Genomic DNA, 27,281 nt, shown 5'->3' on the forward strand with positions numbered 1-27,281 from the left:
AAACCAACAAACAGTCCTCCCAAGAGAAAGCAGATTATGAAAATAAAAAGATAAATTGACATTTTCCTAAGATCGCTACTTGCCATTGTATTTTATGTCATAGCGCAGCAGTCTGCAGGACAATAGAGGTTCATTCATGGAGTGAAATATATAAATTCCTGAAGTAGCAGACTGCTGGCTCAATATTCAAACCACCTCTTCAAAAAGGGCACAATGTTCTGAATTTTTCACTGAAAAATATATGCAGCCGTATCACATGGCAATGAACTCTTTATAAGCTTGATGAAGAAAAGTGCTTTGTACATTTACTTTCATCTTTACCCCCTGCTGTTTTCTGTTGCCAAACAAACAGGAGGACAAATGCGAACTGCCAACTTGCAGGATGTACAAACAAGTGGCACTGAATATTCAGAAGTATGGTGGTATTTCTAAAGTTCAACAACAAATCCCTTAGCATCTTTCTTCTGTTTTTACTTTTCTTTATTCAGGCACCACAAGGCCACATAAGGAGGGTGAGGTCCCTGGAGTGGATTATATTTTCATCACTGTTGAAGATTTTATGGAATTGGAGAAAAGTGGTGCTCTCCTAGAAAGTGGGACTTATGAAGGTAAGCACAACGTTCCTGAGAAATCTCTTTTTTGTTGGCCTCACATTTTTCTCATTTGATGGAAATGCATTGGGACACCAGGTTACCCATGGGCTGTTTGGGTTTGAGAGCTTTAATAAGATGAGTTTAGAAATGTATCCTAAAAATGTTAAAATACATCTCAAGTGTACTTTTAATATGCCTAGAGAAAATAATATATATTTTAAAATATATTTTATATATATATATACCCATTTTATACACACACACACATACACACACACACACACACACACACACTGAAGTATTCTTGTGATTGTCTCCTGAGATTAAGCTGTGATCTTTCAGATAAAATGTCTTTATCTCAAGATGTCATCTAAAAGAAGGCAGGGCTAGAATTCTAGTTCTGTCATTATCTCTGTGTGGCTTTCTCAAATTACTCTACCTCACTGGCCTTCACTTTCCTCCTATGCAAAATGATGGGGTAGAAAAAATATGATCTGTGAATGAACTCCAAATCTCTACCACAATAGAAGTCTCCTTGTGTACCCAAATCAAATGTGAACAACAAATGAAACCAAAACCTTGAATGCAGGAACTATGCCTCAGTGGAAGAGGCACTGAAACATAAGCCAAAATCTCTGTTTCAAAAGAGGCTTCGTTATTTATCTGCTACAAAAATTAAGTAACAGTTAATGTCACTAAACCTTAGTAGTCTCATCTGTAAAAGTGGAATTATGGCATTAAAAATGCAAATAAGTAAAAATATGTTGAAATGATTGCATTTATCAATTTGGGTAACATTTATATGCATCTAGTTTATATCTAATGAAAGTATGTATATGTATATGTGTATATATATATATATAATGAAATTATAACATAACTAAAAAGGTAGAAAATAATTTTTCATTCCTACTTCACAGTTATAAAGTATATGTATAGATTATTAAGTTCAAATATTAGTTTTATTGAACTGCAATTGATAGTGATATTAAAAACAGAATTCATGATATATACTTTGCTGCTTAGCCTGTCATACATGCAAAGTTCAGCAAACATCATCAAATAACATGGGTTTGCCATGTTAACAGTTTGGCCCTCTGCTTTCTCCTCAGTTTATAGTCATGTGTCTCTTAATAAAAGGGATAGTTCTGAGAAATGCATGGTTAGGTTATTTCATCATTGAGGGAATATCATAGAGAGTACCTACACAAACCTAGATACTACAGCCTGGCACATTCTAGGCTATGTACTGTAATCTGTTATTTCCAGGCTACAAACCCATACAGCATGTTACCATACTGAATACATAGGTAACTGTAACCCAATGGTAAGGATTTGTTTATCTAAACATACCTAATCATAGCAAAGGTTAGGTTGAAAATATGGTATAAAAGATTAAGACAGTATAGCTATATAAGGTACCTACCATGAATGGAGCTTGCAGGACTGTAAGTTGCTCTGGGTGAGTACATGAGTGAGTGAGTGATGAGTGAATGTGAAGGCCTAGGAAATTACTATACACTACCGTGGACTATATAAGCATTGTACACTTAGGCTGCATTACATGTACTTAAAACTGTTTTTTCTTCAATAATAAATTAATCTTAGCTTACTGTAACTTTTTACTTTATAAACTTTTCCATTTTTTTTTTTACCTTTTGACTCTTTTGTAATAACACTGGGTTTAAAACACAAACACATTGTACAGCTGTACAAAAATATTTTTTCTTTACTTGTATCCTTATTCTATAAGCTTTTTTTTCTATTTAAAATTGTTTTACCTTTTTAAACTTTTTTGTTAAAAACTAAGACACAACCACACACATTAGCCTAGGCCTACACAGGGCCAGGATCATCAATATCACTGTCTTCCACCTTCACATCTTGTCCCACTGGAAGGTCTTCAGGGGCAATAACAGGCATGGAGCTGTCATCTCCTATGATAACAAAGCCTTCTTCTGGAATACCTCCTAAGGACCTGCTCAAGGCTGCTTAACAGTTAACGTTTTTTAATAAGTAGAAGGCATACACTCCTAAAATAACAGTAAAAAGTAAAACATGGTAATTATCTAAGCCAGCAATATAGTCATTTATTATCATTATCAAGTATTATATGCTACACAAAACGGCATGTGCTATACCTTTTTTTCTTCAAATTTTAAGTTAGGTAAATACGTGCCACAGTGGTTTGCTGCACAGATCATTCCATCACCTATGTATTAAGTCCAGCATCCATTAGCTATTCTTTCTGATGCTCTCCTTCTTCTCAGCACCCACCCAAAAGGCCCCCAGTGTGTGTTGTTCTCCTCATGTGTCCATGTGTTCTCATCAACCAACTCCCACTTCTAAGTGAGAACATGCAGTGTTGGGTTTTCTGTTCCTGCGTTAGTTTTCTGAGGACCATGGCTTCCAACTCCATCCATGTCCCTGCAAAGGACATGATCTCATTTCTTTTTATGGCTGCATAGTATTCCATGGTATATATGTACCACATTTTATTTACCCAGTCTTTCATTAACCATTCAGGATATAGGCATGAGTAAAAGTTTTATGATGAAAACACCAAAAGCAATTGCAACAAAAGTGAAAATTGACAAATGGGATCTAATTAAACTAAATAGCTTCTGCACAGCCAAACAAGCTATCATCAGAGTGGACAGACAACCTACAGAATGGAAGAAAATTTTGCAATCTGTCAGACAAAGATCCAATATCCAGAGTCTACAAGGAACTTAAAAAAATTTACAAGAAAAACACATTAAAAAGTGGGCAAATGACATGAACAAACACTTCAAAAGACATACATGTGGCCAACAAACATATGAAAAAAAGCCCAACACCACTGATCATTAAAGAAATGCAAATCAAAACCACAATGAGAGACCATCTCACATGTCAGAATGGCTATTATTGAAAAGTCAGAAAACAACAGATGCTGGTGATGTTGCTGTACTTTTACACAACTGGTAGAACGGTAGGTTTGGTTATGCTAACATCCACAAACACACATGAGTAATGCATTGCACTATGATGTTACAAGGGCTGCAGTGTCACTGGGAAATAAGAATTTTTCAGCTCCATTACCATTTTATGGGACCACCACGATATATGTGGTCTGTCAGTGACCAAAATGTCATTACACAATGCGTGACTGTTCTTAGTTTAGTGACCTGTAGTTATTCAAGAACTCAGTATTTTGAAGTTATTAAAAATATTAAAAATGTCTTCCATTAGCATTTATAAGACAATCTAGGTGGAGACATTTGCCTAAATTGCGGCTGAGACATTGAATTGCTTCTTGCCACATTCACAGGAAATAGGCAAAAATACCCAGGAAAAGGAAACAGTTTTACGCATTAGTGCTGTACCTTCTTCATATTGTCAAAAATAAAAGATAGTAGAGATGGATTGAAAACATTTTAAATAAAGAAGTTGTGTTAATAATATAAAGCTGCCTTAAACCATATATGAAAAATAACTGTAAATCATGGAAAATAATTTTATCAAAGATGTTAAATAATACATTTTACAGAATAATTTCCCATGGGCTTTGTGACATTATTTAGTATCATTCATTAGTTTTCATCCTTTTAATAATAATGTATTATACTTTATAACCTTATTTAAATATCATTTATGTAAGAATGAACCAATGGCTTACCATATGAGATCATTAAAAGAGTAGCATGATTAACAATATGACTTTTTGTTTATAAAAATGAAGACTTTGTAAACTGATTTCATATAAGCTGAAAAATTACATCAAATGCTAATGGTAAATCTCCATTGTTCTCATGATACACTAGATGTCGTGACATTTAATATCAATATTTTAAAATACAGCTTAAATTTTAGGTTCCAATTCACTTTTGAAAGTAATGTCCTGAAACTGTATGAACATAACCAAGTTTTGTGAGCCAGAATAGGTTACTCTGAATCTTCTTCAGACACCTTTTTAGTATGGCAGTTTAGTTTGCTGGGTTTGGTGCCAACTTAATTGGCCTAGTGTGCATAGAGCTGGTTATGGAGAGTAAGGCTGACTTACGTATAAGACTTTGACAATTGTACTAATATCATTGCTTAAAAATACACATTGTATACATGGATTAATAAGAATTTCTTTTCTCAGGTCACATAATGACCTGAGTAAACACCTAGGGAACATTCTCAAACCTCAGGATCTTCAGATTTTCCTGTAACTATAGCTGAGGAATTAGCAAAATTCACCTAATAAAAATTGCTGCATTTCTTCACTACTCGTCATAAGCTCTAGACCTAGGGCTACCACTTAATGTGTTTTTGGGGGGTTTTGGTTTTTTGTTTTCATTTTGTCAGGGAAAACTAAAGAATGTCTTTTTGCACTGTTGGTACTTTCAGGATATACAGAATTCTGTGCTGCTCAACTAGACAAAGACCTGAGAACTTTTATATTGAGAAAGCTAGCAATTAGTGGCTTAATAAAAAGCCTCATTTATTTAAATTACACATTCTCCCTTCTGCAGCGTTTAGGTCATTGCTCCCTTTCCTCCTCCTCGTCTAGTGCAGTCTCATGCCTTTGCAGTATTGTTTACAGCTCTGGGTCAGACCAGAAAATTCATCTATGATATTCTGTGAATACACCAACGAAAATAAGGAATTGAGTTACTCTCAGCCTAAAGGTTACAGACCTTCTGTTAACTACGTGGGGTCTGTAAAACTGAAAGAGGGTCCCGGAATCTAACCCACACACCAGAGCAGCAAGACTGCTAATGAAACTGGAGGTAGAGCCATAACCCCTGTTTCTTCTTGCTCATCTGAAATGCTTCCAAAATTGGTGTAATTATTGTCAGGGATATTAGGAACTACTTAATTTTTTTTTCTATTCACAAAGATCAAGATAATCCTTTATAAAATGTCTAGTTTAAGCTGCTAATCATAGAGAAAACCAATTTTATGGTGTTTCTGTGCTTCAGCCTCACCACTGGGTTTTAGAACAGGAAGCACTCACCTGAAAAATAATTATGAGGAAAAAGCATATTTTAAAAATATTTTTATATGTGTGCATTTTTCTTTTATTGCTAATTCTCATTTTAAACTTGCTGGATAGATGTGGCTAAAGCATAATTTGTCCTTTGCTTAGAAATCAGATAGATTGCCCTGATTTGTAGTCCTGCCTTTTAAGCCTTTTAAGAAATTAACTTAAAGTCCTTGTTCCAAAAGAGCAATTTTGTTACTTCCTGGATCCTGCAAGGAAGGGCTTAATGTGCTTTAGTTACCATCTATAGCTATGCCACATGGCTGTAGGCAGGGTTTTAGTTGATTCTTAAAGCCTTTCTTCTGCTTCCACCCCCCTATTCTGAAGGCCTCATTTGAATTTGATATAGAACATCTGCTGAATAGCCTTGCATGTGAAATGCCTGGAGGACTTGGCCATGATGGTACCCATCAGGTGTTGGTAAAGGGACTCTTTTGCATGACTTGGATGATTTCATCCTCACCTTTCATATTGAATCAAGTTTAAAATTTAGTTGATAAATTTTACTGTTAATAAATTGATTATTAATAATCCATTATTGATTAATAAGCCCTACTGATGAGTCTGACAAAATCTCAAGTAACATAAAAATGATGAACCTTCATGTTAGGAAGGTGTTGACTTCCTGTGAAACACAGACCACAGAGCTCTTTGGATGAATGCAGGTAATTCCCTTGGATTCAAGGTCACCTACAGGTAAAGGTGAGATGCCAAGAGGTGGAATGAAATTAGTAAGTATGGCACTCTAAAAAGTACTCCAAGTACCTGTAAGGAAGACAGTTCTTTGGGAACTGTCCAAAGTGCTGAATTAACCAGGACTCCAAATCAGCAAATCCTGCCTGACCTACTTCTTCCAGGTTTCTGTGATTTTATATTCGTGGTTTCACTCAATACTTAGCAGTTGTCTTCCTCAACCTGTGTGCTGAATGTCATCATTAACTAAACCTGCCTCCCCTGATCCATGCCTGGACTGATTTCATTTAATTCACCTACTGAGATAATCCACAACTATATTCCAGAGCACCACTTCTGTTGTAACATCTGCTACCATATTAGAGTGTTTTGTTTTTAAAATAAAGCTATTTTTCTATCTATTGAAAAGGTCATTGATCCTAGAGTTAAATGTTTTCTTTAAATGGACATAAGCCCAATTGTAATATCGTCCCAATTTTTAAGAGGATCAAATCAAGACCAGCAAGTTATTTAGGCATCTGACAGAATACGGTACAAATATGACATTTCCCTCCTCTTAATGTTGTGGTTTCTTATAATCGTGGACCCTAGTATACACATAGACTTGAGCCTACTGCAAACACCACACCAGGTTTCTTGAGCAATTTTTTAAAGTTTTCTCATAACTACATAAAGGAGTGCTATACTTCATGATGTAGCACATAAAATCCTATAGAAATTTAAGTATTAAGTACAAATAATTTTCTAAATTAAGCTAAACACTCCTATGATGAGATAAGATGCATAACAAATGCTACACAAATATATTTCATTTTACTAAAATCAGCTTTCATTTTAGCATAAGTTGATGTTGAAAATTTTAGTCAGAAATTTTGAATCTGCAATCAAGATAGCATTGGGTGATAAAGAGATACTCATAAAAGAAATCATTATTGGCACCACAGATCATCTTGAGCAAAACTATTCTATCAGTTCAAATTTCTAACCACTGAAATATAAATAATATTTTTTGAAAGGCATATCAATGCTTAAATTGATGCTAAGATTTTTGTCATTTTAGAAGATCAAAATGATTTCATGTTTTCCCTTTTCTTTGCACACTATTACAAGAGGAAATTTTTACTGTGTAAGTAATAACCTTCATAACAGCAGTAGATTCTTGGCGCTTACAGTTAAAAGGGTCCAGCTGTTTTTTACCTATCCAGGTTATAGCATGTTTTACTTTTGACTCCTGTTTCTGGCAATATTTCTGTTGTGGAAGATTCTAGGCCACGCATTTGGGTGTACTTTTTAGGAACACTGACCGTTTACAAATAAAGCTCACTAAATGTTTATTTGACCAGTAGAGGAAAACATAGTGAAGTTTTATACCCCTTGAAGGTTTTAAAATGCCAGAAATTTTTGGTAAGTGATTCAGTTTGTTTTCAGAATTATTGACAGATAGTGTATGATTTTTGCATGCTATGTTCGTCCAACATAAGGCACTAGGAATGGAAGTGTCATTGTCTTCTACAATGAAGTACAATTTGCTTTCAGTTTAGGAATTTTTTGAGCCTAACTTTTTCGAAATATGCAATATAAATGCCTATTTCTAAGCACGTTTTTCTCCCCAAAGAGACTAGGACTGACATAAGCAATTAATGATTTTAATATTATCATGTAAATCATATAAAAGTATTAACTTAAAGACTAATACCAGAGAAAATGAAGTGATTTGCTCTGACACCTTAACTACAATATTAACCTGTTTACTGTTTGTTCTGTAAGTTTTTTGTTCCATTGTAGCTGACAGAAATATAATTAAAGTAAGGTCAATATGCATGGGCGTAGGATTCACTTCTTTGACTCTCTCACAATCCATAATAATATTAGATAAAACCTAAGGTTCAGAAACTGTGATGTGACAGTTTAATTCATTTTCTTCTCACACTCATATTTTAATTACAATGATTTGCTAACTCTTGTGCATATCTCCTAGTGATTTTTTATGTTTTATTTTTAATGGACCAGTAATAATTGTGTATGTTTATGGGACATAATGTGATGTTTCAAAACATGGCACTATGGAATGATCAAGTCAGGCTAATTAACATCTCTAGCACTTCAATATTTGTTGTTTCTTCATGATGAGAACATTTGAAATTCTTTTTTTAGTGATTCCGGAATATACAATACATGATGAATAACTACAGTCACCATGCTGAGTAATAGATCACTAGAACCAATTCCTCCTTCTAACTGAAACTTTGTATCATTTGACCAACATTTCCCCTTTATCTGTCCACCCTCTGTCCTTCACAGCTTCTGGTGACAACCACTCTACTCTCCACTTCTATGAGTTTGACTTTTTTGAATTCCAGATATAAGTGAAATCATGTATTTGTGTCTCTGTGCTTGGCTTAAATCACTCAATATAATGTCTTCTAGGTCCATCCATGTTGTTGCAAATGACAGAATTTTCTGCTTTTTAAAGGCTGAATAGTTTCTATTGTATATACCACAATATGAAAATCCATTATCTAATGATTGACACTTCAGTTGTCTCCATTTTAATCTGAAACACTTCAAAAATTCACCCAGAAAAAAATGTCCTTTGAGTGGGAAGAAGAAAAATCATGACTTCAAATATTTTACTTATATCTCTCCCTACTGTGTTAACAAACAGAACCTATTAACCTTGATGAATTAGGTGCATATTTTCAAACCCTCTGTGCTGTTTTTCTGAGTGGACAAAAAATTGGATAACAAAACTGATAATACATCATAATTTAATGTGTGTATTGCTGCAGCTATGAATATATATTATAATATATTCACTGGATCTGACAACTCCATGACTTTCGAATACAGTAAATTTCCTCATTCTATAAGAGGCACATGAGAGAGTCTTGATGAAATTGATTCCAGCTGTTTTTAACTTAAGAGTCCATGTTTCTCTGAAATATCCCCATAGATATAAGCAGTGGCCTCTTACATGTCAAGTCTTGGATTTAACACATAGACCTTAATAAAGCAAACATTTTATTTACCCTCGTCTTTCTCAATGGTGCCCTAATGTGATGACAAAGGTTTTTCAGAGATTTGTTCTATGCATTAATGATTTGAAAGCTATACCCTGATGCCCTGTTGTATCAGTCATTTTTGTATTTGAATTTAAAATCTGAAAAAGAAAACTTCAGACATTCTTTCCTTATATCTTCTATATTCCTATTTTGGGGGACAAAGAATAAAATCTAGTTGACCTCAGGTCTATTATTTCTCTCAGGGGAAATAGTAATCATCCACATTGGAAAAATCAATGCCCTAATTTTTATTGCTAAGTAACTACTTTATTTAAATCATTGATATCCAACCAAGTTATAACAGATGTAGATGGTTTTATAAATTATTTTATAAACTGCAACTTTTATTCAGACTGCACAAAAACAATATCTGAAACTTTGAGGCCTCTATTGACCATACTGTAAATAGAAATACTGAGCGGCCTGATTAAAATGTATAAAGTAATATTCGTCAAAATACTCTGTTGCCTATGTTTAAAAGCAATCATGTTATAGAATATTCACACTGTACAAAAGCTCCGCCTTATTGAAGGCTTGGAAACCCTTATGGCAAATCATTCAAATATTATGGCAAATCATTCATAACACTAGATTAAAATTTAATATCAGTACCTCCTTGACTAAAAGTTCTCTTAGATCCATTACAGGTTGTATCTATATGTAGCAACCAGATAAAATCAGGATCAATTGTCCACATATCATGGCTGTAGAGAATGATTCCATGAAAGGGTATTCTGAAACACTCTACAAATATGAATTTTTAGGGACCAGTAGAAAGCACAAATTAATATAAGTTACAACAAAATGGAAAGTTTGACTTACACTGTCTTCAACTTACTTATTTTAGCTATAGTGGCCTCCTTTCTGTTTCTCAAACAACCAGCACATTCCTACCCACACAGGATCTTGAATTTGTCATTTCATTTTCCTGGACTACTTTTCTTCCTAATATCCACCTGTTCCTTTTTGTCACTTTGTGATATTCATCCAAAAATCTGGTCTTCAGGGAGCTCCTACCTGACTACCTTATCCAGAATTGGATTTGCTCTCATTTTCTATTCCGTTCCAATTATTTATTTTTTATTGCACTTGTAACTGACCATGTATTCCATATCCATTTGTTTGTTTATTTATTGTCAGTATACCTCACTAGAAAGTCAACTCAGGGGGGTCAGAAAATGTGTTTGAATTACTGTTCATTTTCAAACAGAATAATCTCTGGCACCTAAGCAGTGCTCAATAAAGGTGGGTTGAATGAATCGATGAATACCTGAGTTTCTGCTTCTAACCCAACAATAAGAACCCCTCTACCCCCACTTAGAGATTTAGCCTGACCTAAGACTCTGGGACATATCCACTTCCTAGTTCAAAATGCTCTAGGCCAATACTTTGAAGCTGCAGCATCTATTTGGCCTTAGAATCTAGTCCTGAGTTAACCACATGTCATAACTCTGATAATTTTGTTTTTGTCTTAATTCTCGTCATTAACATTGTGTGTCTCTGTTTCTCTCATACGTTTCCCTCTCACTTTATCTGGGATGTTGTTCTTATCTTGCTATGGCCATTCCCGTAGTGTGGTTTTCCCTACACTAATTCATAGTGTATCAAATCGCTCAAACTCAAAACAGTACATTTGGTCAACAAAACTGTACCTTCAGTCACTCCCTACACACACACACACATACACCAAAGTTCTATGTATTTTACTACCTATGAAATAATAATTACCATTCTCTAAAATTGCTGTCTTTTTTCATGTTTTCTTTATTTTTTCTCCCAAGTATTATGAAGACTTCCTTCATTTCTCTGCCTTCTATATAGAAAGTCACTGGAGAGTTAGAGAAAAAAAGTAATGATGTTAAACCTATGAAAGAGGTAGAAAGGTCCTGGAATATATTGGAAAATATACAAATTCCAAAACTTATTTTAAAACAAAGGAACTGGAATGTGTGTTTTCTCATTAAGGAAATGTAAAGGCTTTGTAAATATGTGAACATGTGGGACTTGGGGTTTATTAGCTAATTCACATTTTCTGTCTGCTTTTTGATAAACTATAAGGGAGGATAAGTTTGTTTATTATTCCTTTTTTCTAAGGATTAATGGAAAAACTGAAAATAAATTTTTATCGATTAGTCATTGTTCCCTGCTAAGATTTGCACCTCACCTTACCCTTCTCTTTTTTCGTTTTACGTTAGAGTGACTTTAAATTATTTTATAATGTGTGAAAGCTTTATTCCTTTCACTGATTAATGAGTAAAATTATAAACCTGAAAATGCATGTTTTAAATGTGAATACTAATAGTAACCCAAATTAAAACAACATGTGGAGTCAATAAACAAAAAGTTTTAAACAATATACAATAGGCCCAAAATGACATAATCCTGACAATGATGGGTAAATAAAAGGAACACATTTGAGTTAAAATTTTCCAATAAGTTTTCTTTCTTCTCTTTTACCTCCATACCATATGTAAACATACTACAGCAAGGGGTATGCATTTGGAGAGAGAAACCTGCCCTTTGGCACTGGGATCTGGCACTGGAGGATGCCATTTCCGAAAAGGATCTGTTCCCTTTTGGCTGGTCCGTAGGAACAGAAAGGTTTCTTCATGCCAGGTCCCTCAGGATCAATTCTAGAAGGATTAAACACTTCCTATTTCTGCCCCTGCTCTCTAAGGATGAGAGTAAATGGTCTCCATGATACTTCCAGAGAAAAACTTTTTGATGTAGCTATCTGGTTTCCCTGGAGATGAAACAAGTGTGATTATACCTGGGATGAAATACAACACATTGCAACAAGGGCAGTTGCTAACATTTCTACCTTCAAGGATATCTAGGAATACTAATTTCCAAAGAGTGTATACAGGTTAGATAATTTTAACTACTCTCCTCCCTTCTCCCCTATTCCCCTTCAATTTAATAGGGGTCTCATTTATGGTAAAATGTAGCAGCAAATAATTAAAGAAAATGTGTATAATGGTGTTTGCAAGTTAGGGAGATGTGGGATGGAGACTCCTGGAGACAGGCAGGTTGACAGCCTGACAGTGATGGAGGACAGAGGGAAAGTATAGAAAGTTGACAGAGGAATGCAAAAACTGAGTCATCCAGGGTCATTCTTACAGTGGAACTGCTTATCAGTCTGGCAGAGGTAATCAAAATATTGCAACCCAGCATAGCTATTGATTCTCCTAATAATGACCCTGAGCTATCTAGAAAAGGTTATGTGCAGAAAAGTAATATTCAAAAAAAATTTCCTTCAAAGATAATTAAAATTCAAAAGTTTGGACTTCTGAAAGAGAAAGGCTAGAATATTCACCTAATTAGAATACTACATTCCTTGAAAATGCCAGACAAATGTAATGCAACTCTTGGTATAAAATATTTTAACTACTTTCTATTTGGAAACTATTTATTATATATATTCAAATTTATACTCAAATTAAGATTTGACTAAATTGTATCTCAGAAATGCATTCTATAAATGCAAACAAACCTGATGATGTTATTACATGCCTAAAACATTCTAAATATATATAAATATACTTTTAAAAAGTGACTAGATATTTTACAATTATAATAAAGTTAAAAACTGCACATTCTTTTTCCCCAATAATGTTTCTTATGAAGTCAGAAATCTTGTATGTGGCATATTTGTAAAGCAGCTAATAAATGTGCTGGATTTAAAATAGATATGGAAAACTATTGGTGTATTACCAAATTGTTAAAATTGACGTATTAATAAAACACAAATTTACAAGTTTATCCATTTTTTTTTTTTAGAAACCTCAGCATGATAGTATCTGGAAATGTTTTCTCTTCTTCTTCCTCTTTTTTTTCTTTCACTTTTGGGACACTCACCTGTCCCCCAGAATTCTAAGGAGTAAAAGCTGCAGGACACTTGCTTCAAAGGCTGTGTTTTTAGTTGGAGAGGAAATAATACATCACTATCTTGGTTGATTTTCCTGAAAAGCCCACATTCACAGTTTGCTGTAGAGATTCTTTTTTTTTTTTTTTTTTAGATGAAGTCTCACTCTGTCACCCAAGCTGGAGTCCAGTGGCGCGATCTCAGCTCACTGCATCCTCCGCTTCACAGGTTCAAGTGATTCTTCTACCTCAGGCTCCCATGTAGCTGAGATTACAGGCATGTGCCACCTCACCCAGCTAATTTTTTGTATTTTTAGTAGAGATGAGGTTTCACCCTGTTGGCCAGGATGGTCTCAAACTCCTGACCTCAAGGGATCCACCCACCTCAGCTTCCCAAAGTGCTGGGATTACAGGCATGAGCCACTGCACCAGGCCTCTTTATATATTTATCTTAGAGGCAAAACAAAATCAAAAGTTAAAGACATTTGGCCTATTATACTGTCACATTTTTAATTCATGTGCATAGTCCTGTCTTTGCAATAACCTTCATTTTAGTACACTCCTTGTTTTTCTTTCTTTTAATATTTAGCTCCTGTTTTCATTCTCTCACAATTTAAAATATTTTCTTTTTACTAGCCTTTCAAATGTTTTCTTTCTACCAAAAGCTAACTGGCATTATTTGCTTTCTGTATTTTTACTTTGTTTATCCTTTGCTTTCTTCTGAGAATTAAGAGTCCTGTGTGAATTCTCTACTACAGCTCAACTTTATATCCTGGAAAACTTCCTCTAGTGGGAAATGCTTCATTTTATACTTCACTTGATCTTATTTCTTGGTTCTGGCTTTTACAAATTAATACATTTTTTCTTCCTGTAGAGCTATGGGGAAAAACAGTGAGAATAGTGGAAATGACATTTGCTAATGTACCCACAAGGCAATGACTCATTGTCGACTACACAGGAAATTTAACTAAAATGATTTGTCTGTCCTGTATAAGAAGCTACACTGTCTTAGGGGCATGCTCATGGGGTATTTTGTTCAAATGAAGATTGTATAGTTTGGCATGTAATGTGTTCAGAAACTGATATAATGTACCCTGATTCTTCACACTTTACATGTTATTCAGTAAATCTAGTGGTGTATTGGCGTCTTCCTTTAGTAAATGGGTCTTACTACATACTTACATTTGCCTGAAGTTTGTGTGAATAAAACTAATCATTTAAATGACATATTTCATTTCTCTTCATAATTTAATAAATTATATATATCCCTTGTAGTTTAGAAAATGTCATTTTCCCCTTTTATTCTTCTTTAATCTTCAGATCCTTATTCCATTAATGAGACAGGCCTCTCTTGTCATTAGGAGGCTGGCAAGGGGAATACAAATGTTTGCCTCTAAGTATATAAGGGTATTGCCCTAACAGAGGAAAAACAAGGTGGTTTATTTGTTTTCATTTATTCTTGTTTTCCTATGTTATTTTTTAATTTAAAATTTAGTTTATTTCTAAAGCATCCTGTTGATACTCATTCTCATGTTAACTGGTTACATTCCCTTTATTCATGGTTTTTCTTGTGTTTTATTTCTTGGATGCCCTTACAATTATTATTTATTTAATTCTATTACGTACAATTTGAGACCACACTTGCTTCTTGGTAAACTCCTGTAATTCCTTACTATAGAATTAGACTCAAGAAACAATAGTTATTTCATAGAATTACTTATATTTCTCCAATACAGGTTTCCAGTTACTCAAAATATTTTTTTGCTTTTCATGTTTCATGTAAACTTTTATAACTCTTCTATTACCGGAAAAAAAAAATGTGTCCTAATAGCATACAATTTTGAGAAACAGTAGTAGAGGTAGAAATTGTATAAGCGAATAGAGATGCATAACTAATAATAAATGAAGGTAGATCATGTTTGCCTCAAAATAACAACAAAATAACAGTGGTATCAAATTTGAACTTAAATATATCAAGACAGAAGGATGAGAAGCTGGAGTTTGGATTATAGACAGAAGCTTCTGGGGGTAGTTGGGGCAATCAAGTTATTAGAGGAAGAGTCAACCTTGATCAGCCTTGCTAGGCCAGAGTGGATTCAGGTCAATTTTAGGAAAGTCATTTACAACCTTTTTGTGCTGGATGTCCACTTTCAAGCATAAGACTTGTTGGCAGTACACTTGAAGAAACTAAATACAATCATACTACTGCACCATTCAGAAGTGAGTGAGTGTCTGATGGAATTGTTTGCATCCTGGGCTGTACCTGTGTGTTGTAGGAAGTTTTATCTCTTTGATGTCAACTAAGCCATACCACTGTGTACATCACATTTTCCAACAAACAGCACTGGAACAGAATCTGTCCTCATTTTCCGCAAAAACAACAATTTATACAGCTGTATTAAAATGCAGAAGATAGACAGTAAAAAGTCGCAGTGCTCCAGTTAACCAAGGCTTTGGTAGGGAATGCCAGAATTATTTGTCCGAGTATGTAGTAGAGGCCTAGAAATCATAAGTTCAAATGCCAGTCTTGGATTTGCCATGAACTCAGTGCTGGACATTTACTAAGAGGGCTCTATGTGCCCTGTATTTAAATAACTGATAAGTTGCACAGGCTATAGGAATGAGATTTGTTCTGAATGATCTTAAAGGAGTGAAACAAGGAAAAAGAATAAAGATTATGGCCTGTTATAAAGAAATGCTTTATCATAGCCAGGGCCAATGAAATAATAAATTTAAATTAGTTGCCAAATGCAGACTAAGAACTCTCTTGGTAGAGTTGTTCTAAAGGGGATACACACCTGATAAACATTTGGACTGGTGATAACTAAAACATCCACAACAACACCAGACTTGATACTTTGCATATACAATCTCCAATTTTCACAGTGTTTTTTCAATGAAAGTATTATGTTAACCATTTTTACAGAGGAGAAACCTGAAGCTTAAAGATGTTTAGTAACTTGCAGGAAGTCTCTCAAGTAGAAAGGGGGAAAGTTGAAATTGCTTCCAGCTTTCTTTGACACATAGTCCATGCTTGGAAGACCTGTTTCCCATTGGGAATGTATTCAGTCAAATAAAGCCTGGATTTACCCTATTTCCCTTTCCACAACAGGGTGACTAGCTTTGCTCTTCTATTTGTGCCTCCTTGACCTTCAGTTTTCTTCCAGCCATGATATCTATCATTCTAAACCAGTGTTTCCTAAAGTATACTTGGCAGAACATAAGACATATGAAAGTCTATCCCCCAAAGAGGGAGGAAACCTGTGGTCAAACAAGTTTGGAAAATGTAAAATACTGCCTACCATATTCTCTTTGGAAAATTCATATTACAGATTGTATCTTAAAATTTTAAGAAGTCCCGCAATAAAGAATTTTGTTTAAATTTGTACTTCCAGCATTTTTCAAACTTCTTAGACCATGGAACGAATTGCCATGGAGCTCTATTAACATCTCCCTGGAATTCATGTTCTGGAGCACATGTTGGAAAACAACATCATTCAACCCTCCAAGTCTCCACTGTGTTCCCTCTAAAGTCAAGTGGTTGAACTGGATGCCCTTTAAGAGTTCTACCAGCACTATACTATGTAGTGATAGTTTTCTGTCCACACAGCCAACTCTGCCTCAAGCAGTCACTAGGACTCAGCCTCTAGAAACTAAGTTAGCCTGTCCTCCTCCAAGGCCAGTGTTCCCCATCATCCGGAAGCAATTGGATTGATAGAACAGTAGAATGGCCTTTTGAAGTCACAATTACAGTGCCAACTAGGTGACAACACTTTGCACATCTGGGGCAAAGTTCTCCAGAAGACTATGTATGCTCTGAATCAGCATCCAATATGTGGTATTGTTTCTCCCATAGCCAAGATTCACGGGTCCAGGAATCAAGGGGTAGAGTGGAAGTGGCACCACTCACCATCACCCCTAGTGATCCACTAGCAAAATTTTGCTTCCAGTTCCCACAGCATTACATTCCACTGGCCTAGAGGTCTTAGTTCCAGAGGGAGGAATGCTGCCACCAGGAGACACAATAGTTCCATTAAATTAGAAGATGGCCACCTGGAAACTCTGGGCTCCTCCTAAGTCAAGAGGCTAAGAGGGGAGTTACAGTGTTGGTTGGGGTGATTGGTCTGGACTTATCAAGATGAAATCAGTCTACTACTCCATAACAGAAGTAAGGAAGAGTATGCATGGAATACAGGAGATCCATTAGGGTGTCTCTTAGTATTACCTTGCTCTGTGATTAAGGTCAATGGGAGTCTCTTAGTATTACCTTGCTCTGTGATTAAGGTCAATGGGAAACTACATCAGCCCAACCCAGGCAGGACTACAAATGGTCCATACTCCTCAGGAATGAAGGTTTGGGTGGGTAGTAGAAGACGGTAGTCATCAATATTAGCTATGACCAGGTGACCAGCTGCAGAACCAAGGACTGTAACTGTCATGAGTATTTCCTCGTTACTTTGTCAAAAACATGTTTGTGAATGTATGTACTCATACTAAGAAAATATCTTCACTTTATTTCCTTTTATCATGTGACTTAAGATTTATTGACTTTATGTCAACTTTATGTAATAGTATTTGGGTTGGGGATTGGTGTGTTTCCAGTTGTATGAAGCACAGTCCTATTATGTTAGGCATAATTATGACCTTATTGTCTTTATTGAAGATTATGATCTCAGGAGCTATATATGGATTCAAGTTGACAAGGAGTGGACTTGTGATGGTTAATACTGAGCGTTAACTTGATTGGATTGAAGGATGTAAAGCATTGATCCTGGGTGTGTCTGTGAGGGTGTTGCCAAATGAGATTAACATTTGAGTTAATCTTGAGTGGGCTGGGGAAGGCCGACCCACCCTTAATCTGGTGGGCACAATCTAATCAGCTGCCAACAAACATAAAGTAGGTGGAAAAACATGAAAAGACAAGACTGGCCTAGCCTTCCTGCCTACATCTTTCTCACATGCTAGATGCTTTCTGCCCTCAAACATTGGACTCCAAGTTCTTCACTTTTGAGACTCAGACTGGCTCTCCTTGATCCTCAAACTTGCAGACAGTCTATGTGGGACCTTGTGATCATGTAAGTTAATACTTAATAAACTCCCATATATATAGATACAGATATCCTATTCTGTCCCTCTAGGGAACCCTGACTAAAACAGCCAGTCAGCTAACTAGCAGAGAACAGGGGTGATAACAAGGACAAAAGTGGTTTTGCCCTTAATTTCGGTATCATATAACTATGTGATTCTAGAACAATTTTCCTGAAATTTCTCTTTGCATAAATTAAAGTGCCTAACATCTCTTAAATCCTCCCCTTCAAAACAGTATTTTATTACATAAATCAACATAGGCATATCAGGGATTAAATTGTAACTCTCAAGTCAGTTACTAGGATAACAACAGTATGAATAATAATGATAGCAATAAGAAAATCTTTGATAGAATTTACTATGAGCTAGACTATTCTTAGCTACACACACACACATTATATATGCCTCTATATATACATACACACACACACACACACACACACACACACATTTAGTTACCACAAAAACCTTGCAAAGTAGAAACCATTATTATCTCTATTATACATATGAGGACACTGATACCCAGAGAGGTACAGCAAATGATCTCAAAGCCAGTTGGGGACAGGGGAAAGCATGGAAGGGTAGAAGTGTGTGAATGGGGAAAAAGAGTCTGTGAAGAGGATTGATTTGAAGAGTTATGCCATGACTCCACCCCCCCCCCCCCAAAGCAAAGATGTGAAGGGTAATTACCCCTTTACCTTAAGTCAAGAGAGGGACTTAATATGTGTCACCTTAGTGTGTGGCCTGATAGACTGGTGTCTACATTGAGCCTAAGAAATCAAAAGGCCATGCTTGGGCTTGAGCAGCCTATGATAGCTGAAAAAGGAAATTAATTTGCTCTCTCAGCCTGCTGTCACAATGCTGTGTGTTTCATGATCCATATTGGAACATGTTCAAGAGAAGCCAACATCGAACTGTCTTATGTCCTCTTGAGGGGTTTCTCGAGAGGTTCCTGTCTAAAAGGTTAAAGTGGCCAGGTCATGGGAGGCTGAAAGCCAAGCTGAGCCAGAAGAATGGGCCAACTTGGAGAGTACCAGAGGCGGGATGATACTAGCACAAAGGGATTCAGAGCTCTCATGGATCTGTGTGCCACCTCTGAAACTGAAATTGTCCATGAGGATGTAACATAGAGCACAAAGGCATTTGCTATAGTCTCGTTATTTTAGCAAAAAAGAAAGTTATTGGACCAGTATTTTGTACATCACAGAATCAAAGGAAAACTAGAACCAGGCTCTGAAAAGACTAATCAAGGAAAGTTGAGCAGCTAAACCACTACCAAGGTCATAGGGTAGAGTGGATCTTTTCCCATTATTTAGTTTTTAACACAAATTCCTCTCAATACAATGCAGTACATTTTACAAAGAGACTCTTTTTTTTTTTTTAAGTTTGACTTCTTTCTAATGAGATGGAACATGTGGTTCTGTTTCCATACAAAGGAACTTTGTTAAGCATCTCTGACTTCTAACAACTAGTAGGCCTGCCAGCCTCGGAAACTGGACCCCACCACTAGACCATAGCCACTGAATACTAGATGATATTCCCAGGCTTCTCTGCTTCTATAGGTCAATCAACCTAGATTCAAATTCCCTGGCAAGAGTATCTGATTAGCTGAGATTGGGTCACATGACTGTACCCTAGCTGCCAGAAATCAGAGTGATGTTTTCTCTCATATCTCTGCAGAAGATGCCCCCTCTTACAATACTCACACAATGGTGGATTCCTCAAACATAGGGAAAAGGTCAAGATGCTTGGCAGGCAAACAATGCTCACCCCTAGTATAATAGGCAGACATACATAACAAAGAACAAAGGTCCTTGTAATAGTTATGTTTAAAAAGCAATGGAGTTTGGACTATTGTTAATATAATTCCATTAATATCCAGGGGCTTGCCAGGCCTTGGAAAATTTGAGTTACCTTTAGAAATATGTATAAAGAATGGAGAAAGGAATATACATTTAAAATTAGAAATTGGGAGGTCTTTTCTGATGGAAGACACAGTCCATATATGTGAAAAGCAGATACAAAGAAAGCAGAAACTGTAAAGAAAATTGTGGGAGGACATGGTAAACAGAATACAAGGGCATGTTAACTGCAAGACAAGGAGAAATTTTATAGAGCAGTCACTTTAAATATATTTTAAAACTTTATTGATGCCATAAAATTCAAACACAATAAACATGATTCTTTGTCAAAAGTAGGCCATCATATGCAAAGATACATTGAAGTCATATGTAAAAGAGAATCCAGAGGTAAACCATCATATTTTGTAGAATATGTACACAAATAGCTTTTTCCAGAGCATTCCAAAAACTAGCACACAATGGAAAACATGTAAGAAAAATAATGCAGACACTGGAATATTTATATTCTTCACCTTCTCTCTTCTTTCTTCATGGTTCTCCTCTCTGTGTATTATCTTTGACTACTCTCTTTCACCTTTTCTTATATTTGTGACTCTGCTGGGCTTCACAAAGTGGGTTAGGGTCTTAGTTCTTTTCCTTCCCAGGCTACACATACACCAGTCAATTGACCCAGTCTAAAATCTACATCCCCAACTCAGACCTAGTTCTTAGGTCTGAACCCACACACATCCTCCATCTGGATTGACCTTTTAAAAAAACAAACTAAAATTCAACTGAGCACATCATCTTCTCAAAACTTCTGTTCCTCCTGTATACCCAATCTCAGTAACTATCACAGCCATCTACACAACTGCCCAAGCCAGGAAACTGGGAGTCATCCTTGATTCCCCCAGAACATTCAATTAATCATGAGGTCCTTTCAATTCTACTTTCTGAACATCTCTTTCATGTGCCCCCTCTTATCCAATCACAATGTCCCTGCCATAGTTCATACAGTCGTCATTTCAGAGATTGCCAACGTGTAGTGTCCTTACCTGTCTTTCTCTCTTGATGCTGGAGTAATCTCTCTAGTGTCTGAATCTAATCACTACTTTTCTGCTCAAGTACCTCCCATCACAGTCTCCATAAAATCCTTTGTGTGCCAGAGAATTATATGGCCCCACGCCCCACTGAAAGCCACTTCACTAACTCCTTCCCAGCAAATACAGATTCCTTGAACTTCCCCTAAAATATTATATTTGTTCACATTTCCATCCCTTTGTGCTTAGATTTCCTTCTGCCCTCCTTCCAGATTCTGCTTAGTGAAATTCCATTCATCTCCAAACAGACTTCAGCATGCTCTGTGTTCTGTGTCCCCAGTAGTCTTCATTGTAGTAATTCCAGAATTATAATATTTTGGTTTGGCAGTTTTTTATCACTCTACAGGACTTTTAAATTCCTGGCACAGTTAATAGCATATAATAAGTACTCAGTGAGTCTTTCCTTCATGGAGTGGTTAAAGTGGTTAGATTACAAATTTCATTATGCATTTCTATGTTCTAATCAGTGTTACATCCGTATAATATTTCTCTTTAAGAGGTCATGTTCCGATGTCCACCATGTTAGTGCAAAACTTCTTCTCCACCCAGTTGCCTAAATTAGAATGCTGAGTCACTCTTGACACATCCCTCTCTTGCATCTCCATATCCATTTTATCACCAAGGCCAATCAACATTACTCTTTAAGTATCATTTGAATTCTTCCATTTCTCCTCAGTTCTACCATTGCCATTAACCTAGTCTAAAATGCACATTTCTTCCCAGACTGCTACAATCACTCTCCTAAATAGAATCTGGATTCTCTCCACTCCAATTTTCACACTGCATCTAGAGTTACGTTTTGAAAATACAAAGCCAGTCTTATTTCTCTTCCACTGCCACCTCCTCTCACATGCATACAAAATCCATGGAGCCATGGCTTGGCTTTGCTCCTGAGAGCAAGGAAATGGAGGTAATCTTGTTTTCCATTATTGGAAGTATGGATACATAAAATATGAGGGGGACATATGGGGGTATTACACAATGTTCAGAAGCAACAGATTATCCATACTCATAATTACATGAATAGATATTAAGAAAATCGCTCTAAGTAGAAAGAGTTAAAAACTAAACAAGATCGATAGCACAATGCATTTTACGTGAATTTAAATATTTTCATATAAAACAACAATTGGTATTAGCAAGAATATATTGAAACACAAAAATACATTTCTTATACTTCTGGGTGCCTGTTTCCTGCTTCATTTTTCTTCTTAGCACTTAACATCTAACCAACTTATGTTCTACTTACTTATGTCATTATTCTCTAATTTCATTATAAATGTAAGCTTGATAAGGGATTTATGTCTATTTTGTTCACTGCTATTTCTCCAGTTCCTAGAGTAGTGTGTGGCACATAGAAGATGCTCAATATTTCCTTAGTGAATGAATTTCATTTATTACATTAGAACATTCGTCTGGGAGGGGAGATAATGGGATTCACTATGGGGATAAAAGGCGACCAGTAAAGTAATCAAATCAATAAAGAAGAGGCAAACCACTTCAAATGAGTTTCAAAACCACCCAGTTCTATTATAGTTTTATCTGTTTCTGGAACATCATCTCTTCAGATGCCCTCCTTGCCCATCAGCATACTTCAACCACCTGCTCCCAGTTCTTCAGATGCACCATTCTTCTTCCATCTCAGGGCCATCCTACCTACCGTTTTCTTTGTCTAAATAACTTTCCTCTTCATATTTCCCTCTCCCCAATATTCTTTCCCTACTTAAATCCTACTCATCCTTTAGATACCAGCTCCATGACTGTTTCATCAATAAAAGGTTCATGACTCCTTTAGTCTTCAGTGCTGTCAGGGAAGTCCATAATCCTGTTTCATCAGAATATCTGCATATCTTAATTTGTCATTCTATGTTTGATTTTATGTTGTATTTCATTAGTGCCAATCTTGCCAGCCTATCAGCTTTAAAATATGAAGGACGATTTCTTATTCTGACCATTATTCTAATTCTTGTGCCTACCACAGTACCTGTCATATAGTAGGTATTCAACAAATGTTAGCCATTTGAACAAATAGATCTCATTGTATAGGTTTCTTTGTAGCCTGTAAGAAAATAGAAATATTGGCTGGGCGGGGTGGCTCACATCTGTAATCCCAGCACTTTGGGAGGCTGAGGTGGATGAATCACAAGGTCAGGAGTTCAAGACCAGCCTGGCCAACACAGTGAAACTCCATCTCTACTAAAAGATACGAAACATTAGCCGGGTGTGGTGGCACGCACCTGTAATCCTGGCTACTCAGGAGACTGAGGCAGGAGAATTACTTGAACCTAGGAGGCGGAGGTTGCAGTGAGCTGACATCATGCCATTGCCCTCCAGCCTGGGTGACAGGGCGAGACTCCATCTCAAAAGAAAATAGAAATATAATCTGCCAGAATATGCCTAGATCAAGAAAGCTTCAAATCTCGAATGTTTTAATCCATTTCAAGGTCACTCGTCTTTCAATGTGGCCTTCATACAGGTCTTGTTGTCTCATCCTAAACGACATCAGAGCTACCAGCCTAGAAAAGTTTTCCTCAGGATAGTCATCTAACAGAGCCAGAAGGCAACAGAGATGTTAACTTAAGAGGAACCTGTATTAGGACATCTCCTCTCATTACTTCCTGCTTTAAGAGAAACATGTAAGCTAATTATGTACAAGAAAATTAATATGTCTTTTGCCTTTGAGCCAGATCCTATTCCTTATGAAGCTCAAAATTTTTTGAAAGATTTTAGTACTTTCCATTATCAGTTTTCTTGGCACTTCTCAGTGTTTCTGTCACTTTAATTGAAAAAAATAGAAGAGGTCTTTGATGACAAAAAGAATGAGTCCCTACACCTAGCAACCAGCGCCTGGAATTGCTTATTGTGTAAGGAGCTGGCTTTTTAAAGTCAGGGAGCTAAAGCTTTGATCATATTTCTCTTAAAGTCACCATTAACTTTCCCCATTATTGTAATTCTTATTTAGTCAATTAACTAGCATCTTTCCCAAAGCTGAAACCAAAGAATGAATAAAATCTTATAAACAAAGTCTGTGCGATAATATGATGATTTTCTTTTTAAAATGGTTTCTGGCCTATTTGTAGACTTATTTTTTTCTAATAATATATTTGATGGAAAAGGTTTTTCTATTTAAATGGTCATAATAAGCATAAAAAGCATTCTGTGGGGAGATACTTTTCCCCATCTCACATAATCACATACATGGCTCTTTGCGAATGTGGCCAATCTTACATACGTTACTTTTCTGGTGTTTCCTATTCCTTTCCTTTGTTTTATTCTGGTAAAAATGCTTTTAAGCTTTTTTTCTTTTTATGCCCTTAGATAAAAAGAACATAGCATTTCCACCTCAATTTTGATATGAAGACTAAATCAGATATTCTCAAGGAACTGGCTTCAAAGTATCTAAGACAAGAAATCTTCTGAAAGAAGAAAAAGAATATTTAATCGGCCCGGCATGGTGGCTCACGCCTGTAATCCCAGCACTTTGGGAGGCTGAGGCGGGTGGATCACCTGAGGTCAGGAGTTCAAGACTAGCTTGGCCAATATTGTGAAACCCAGTCTCTACTAAAAATACAAAAATTAGCTGGGCATGATGGTGGGCACCTGTAATCCCAGCTACTCGGGATGCTGAGGCAGGAGAATCACTTGAACCCAGGAGGCGGATGTTGCAGTGAGCAAAGATTGCGCCATCGCACTCTAGCCTGGGCTACAAGAACGAAACTCTGTCTCAAAAAAAAAAAAAAAAAAAGTATTTAATTTCCTGAGATTATAATATGTGGAGAAGACAGAGTGAAAGAAGGGAAATTCTTCCAGAGCTTGGGCCAGAAAAGCTGAAATAGTAGACTTCTGAAATGCTTAAAACAGTTGGGCAGTAGAACTGTCTATGTAGCTTTGAGCTGTGGGGCTGATTCTACTGATGATTCCTCATGTTCAAACCTAATAGACTCAGCTAAGTAGGACTCTGGCTTGCCTGCCTCACCATCGAAAGACAAAGGCAGCTTTATACCACGTGTCCACTACACTATGTGCTGATGGAAACCACACCAAATGATATACAAGCCGTCCAAACTTTGTATTTTCTATGAGTATTAATTATTTTTTGTTTCTTTACAATATAAATACCTCAAAGTCTGTTACTATGTCTCATAAGTTACATTGCAAAGTATAAAGATTTGGACTTCTTTGATTTGTAAAAATTGGGGAATATGATCTTTTTTTTTAATCCTTGCCCAAAACATTGGGCCATTGAATTATCCACAAAGCTCACAAATTCCTCTATCCTCCAGTAGAAATACAAAATTTGAGTACCTTTTAAAAATGCCCCTAAATACTGAAAGGAAACAGGATTTTTGCAATATCTCAAAGTAACCAAAATTTCCTGAGGTAAGGCAGACATGAATTCTAAGACCTAAGACTTTTTGTATAAAATATACAACATACTGATTCTCAGAATGTGAAGTTCAGAAAGAATGCTAAGAACATTCTTGTGAAGAAAGAAATATTACAAGTGATTACGAAATAAGTCACATTTTCAAATCTTTGGGACCCATCTCCTGCCTCATTTTTTTTCTTAGCACTTAACATCTAACCAACTTGTATTCTACTCACTTACGTCATTATTCTCTAACTTCTTCATTATAAATGTACTCTTGATAAGGGATCTATGTTCATTTTGTTCACTGCTGTTTCTCCAGTTCCTAGAGTAGTGTGTGGTATGTGGAAGGTGCCCAATAAGCATGGAGGGACCAACCCCTAAAAGAAATATTTAGTGTATCAAAAACACATTTGTTTTACTCTAAAATGTGAGAGGGGTGAATGAGATCCAAGGTTTAAACTCACATATTTCTGTATATTGTCAGACAAATGTATTTTACTTTATTTTTATGTTGACAAAATAACATAATGAGCATATTTTTAAAAGTTAAGTAGCACAAAAAGGCTTATATTTAATAACAAGAGTGTCCCGCTACACCTGTCACCAACCCACATTCTCCTTTGAGGCAATCATTTTCAACTTCCTTAGCAATTTATTCTGAAATACAGTACACATTTTAAAAGTAATTTTGTACTACTATTTGTTGATTTATCAATTTTAGACATTTCACTTCGATTTCTAACCTGATTCCTAATCTAATGAATATTTAGCTCTCCTTTCCATACATGCACCCCCACAGACAGCCCTCCCCTCATGTGTAATCACAATTTTTATTAAATTCACCGATGCTTTAATTATAATTATTGTAAATATTATTCACTCCAGTGTATTATCGTTTTATATGTCCTTTTCCCCTGTGAATTAATAATTGCCTCATTTTTCCATTTGCTTAATTTTCTAATTATGTATTGCCACATTTCCCAAATGCATTTATAATCTTTAAAATGCTAGTGAATGCTATTTTCTACACAAACACATAGGAAAATTTATAAGTTATTTTTCCCCTTCTTCAATCTGTTAATCATTTTTTGTATGGCATCATATTTTTATATCATGGATAGAACATCTATATTTTAAAACTTCTTTTGCTAACTCTATGCAGGCTCTAGATTTCAGCTTTTTATTTTTGGTAAGTCTAGTTAACTCTCCATCTATATGTCTTCTAAAATTGTGTTATTCTTGATTTGCTATTCTCTCCTATTCTCTTTCTGATTCTTTATTCCATTATTTAAAAATTCCTTTGTTACCATTTTAGTAGGACTTTGGAGATAGGAGAGGAGATTAAAATGTGTTTAATTCTCCATGTATTTAGGTAATTTTAAAAGATTATTAAGATAATCACATTTTTGAAAATTATGGAGATATTTACAAAAGGTATCCAATTTTATTGGTTTTTAAGAAAAAAAAAGACCAAGAACAAACATTTTACAAGGTCAACTCCTAGGCATTGAAGAGTGAGGATGGAATGTTGGGTGTGTAAGCATTCCACTTAAAGGGTTTTATTAATTCCTCAAGTCCTGTGGATACAGGAAGATGTACCATTCCAAAGTTCAGACGAAGGGTTTTCTCTGGCAAATGCAGAATTCAGAGAGAA

The 27,281-nt window shown here is 35.8% G+C and overlaps 1 protein-coding gene across 2 annotated transcripts in view; it reads left to right on the forward strand.

Moving 5' to 3' along the window:
* Window positions 1-27,281, forward strand: part of MAGI2 (membrane associated guanylate kinase, WW and PDZ domain containing 2) — a 1,467,795-nt gene that overhangs the window by 841,210 nt on the left and 599,304 nt on the right. For both annotated transcript variants that reach the window (XM_015134089.3, XM_015134090.3), the window contains exon 3: window positions 489-608. In XM_015134089.3, coding sequence (XP_014989575.2) covers window positions 489-608 — 120 coding nt within the window. The remainder of the gene's footprint in view (window positions 1-488; window positions 609-27,281) is intronic.

The sequence above is a fragment of the Macaca mulatta genome, chromosome 3 (genome assembly GCF_049350105.2).
Source record: "Macaca mulatta isolate MMU2019108-1 chromosome 3, T2T-MMU8v2.0, whole genome shotgun sequence".
In the NCBI taxonomy this organism is placed as follows: Eukaryota; Metazoa; Chordata; class Mammalia; order Primates; family Cercopithecidae; genus Macaca; species Macaca mulatta.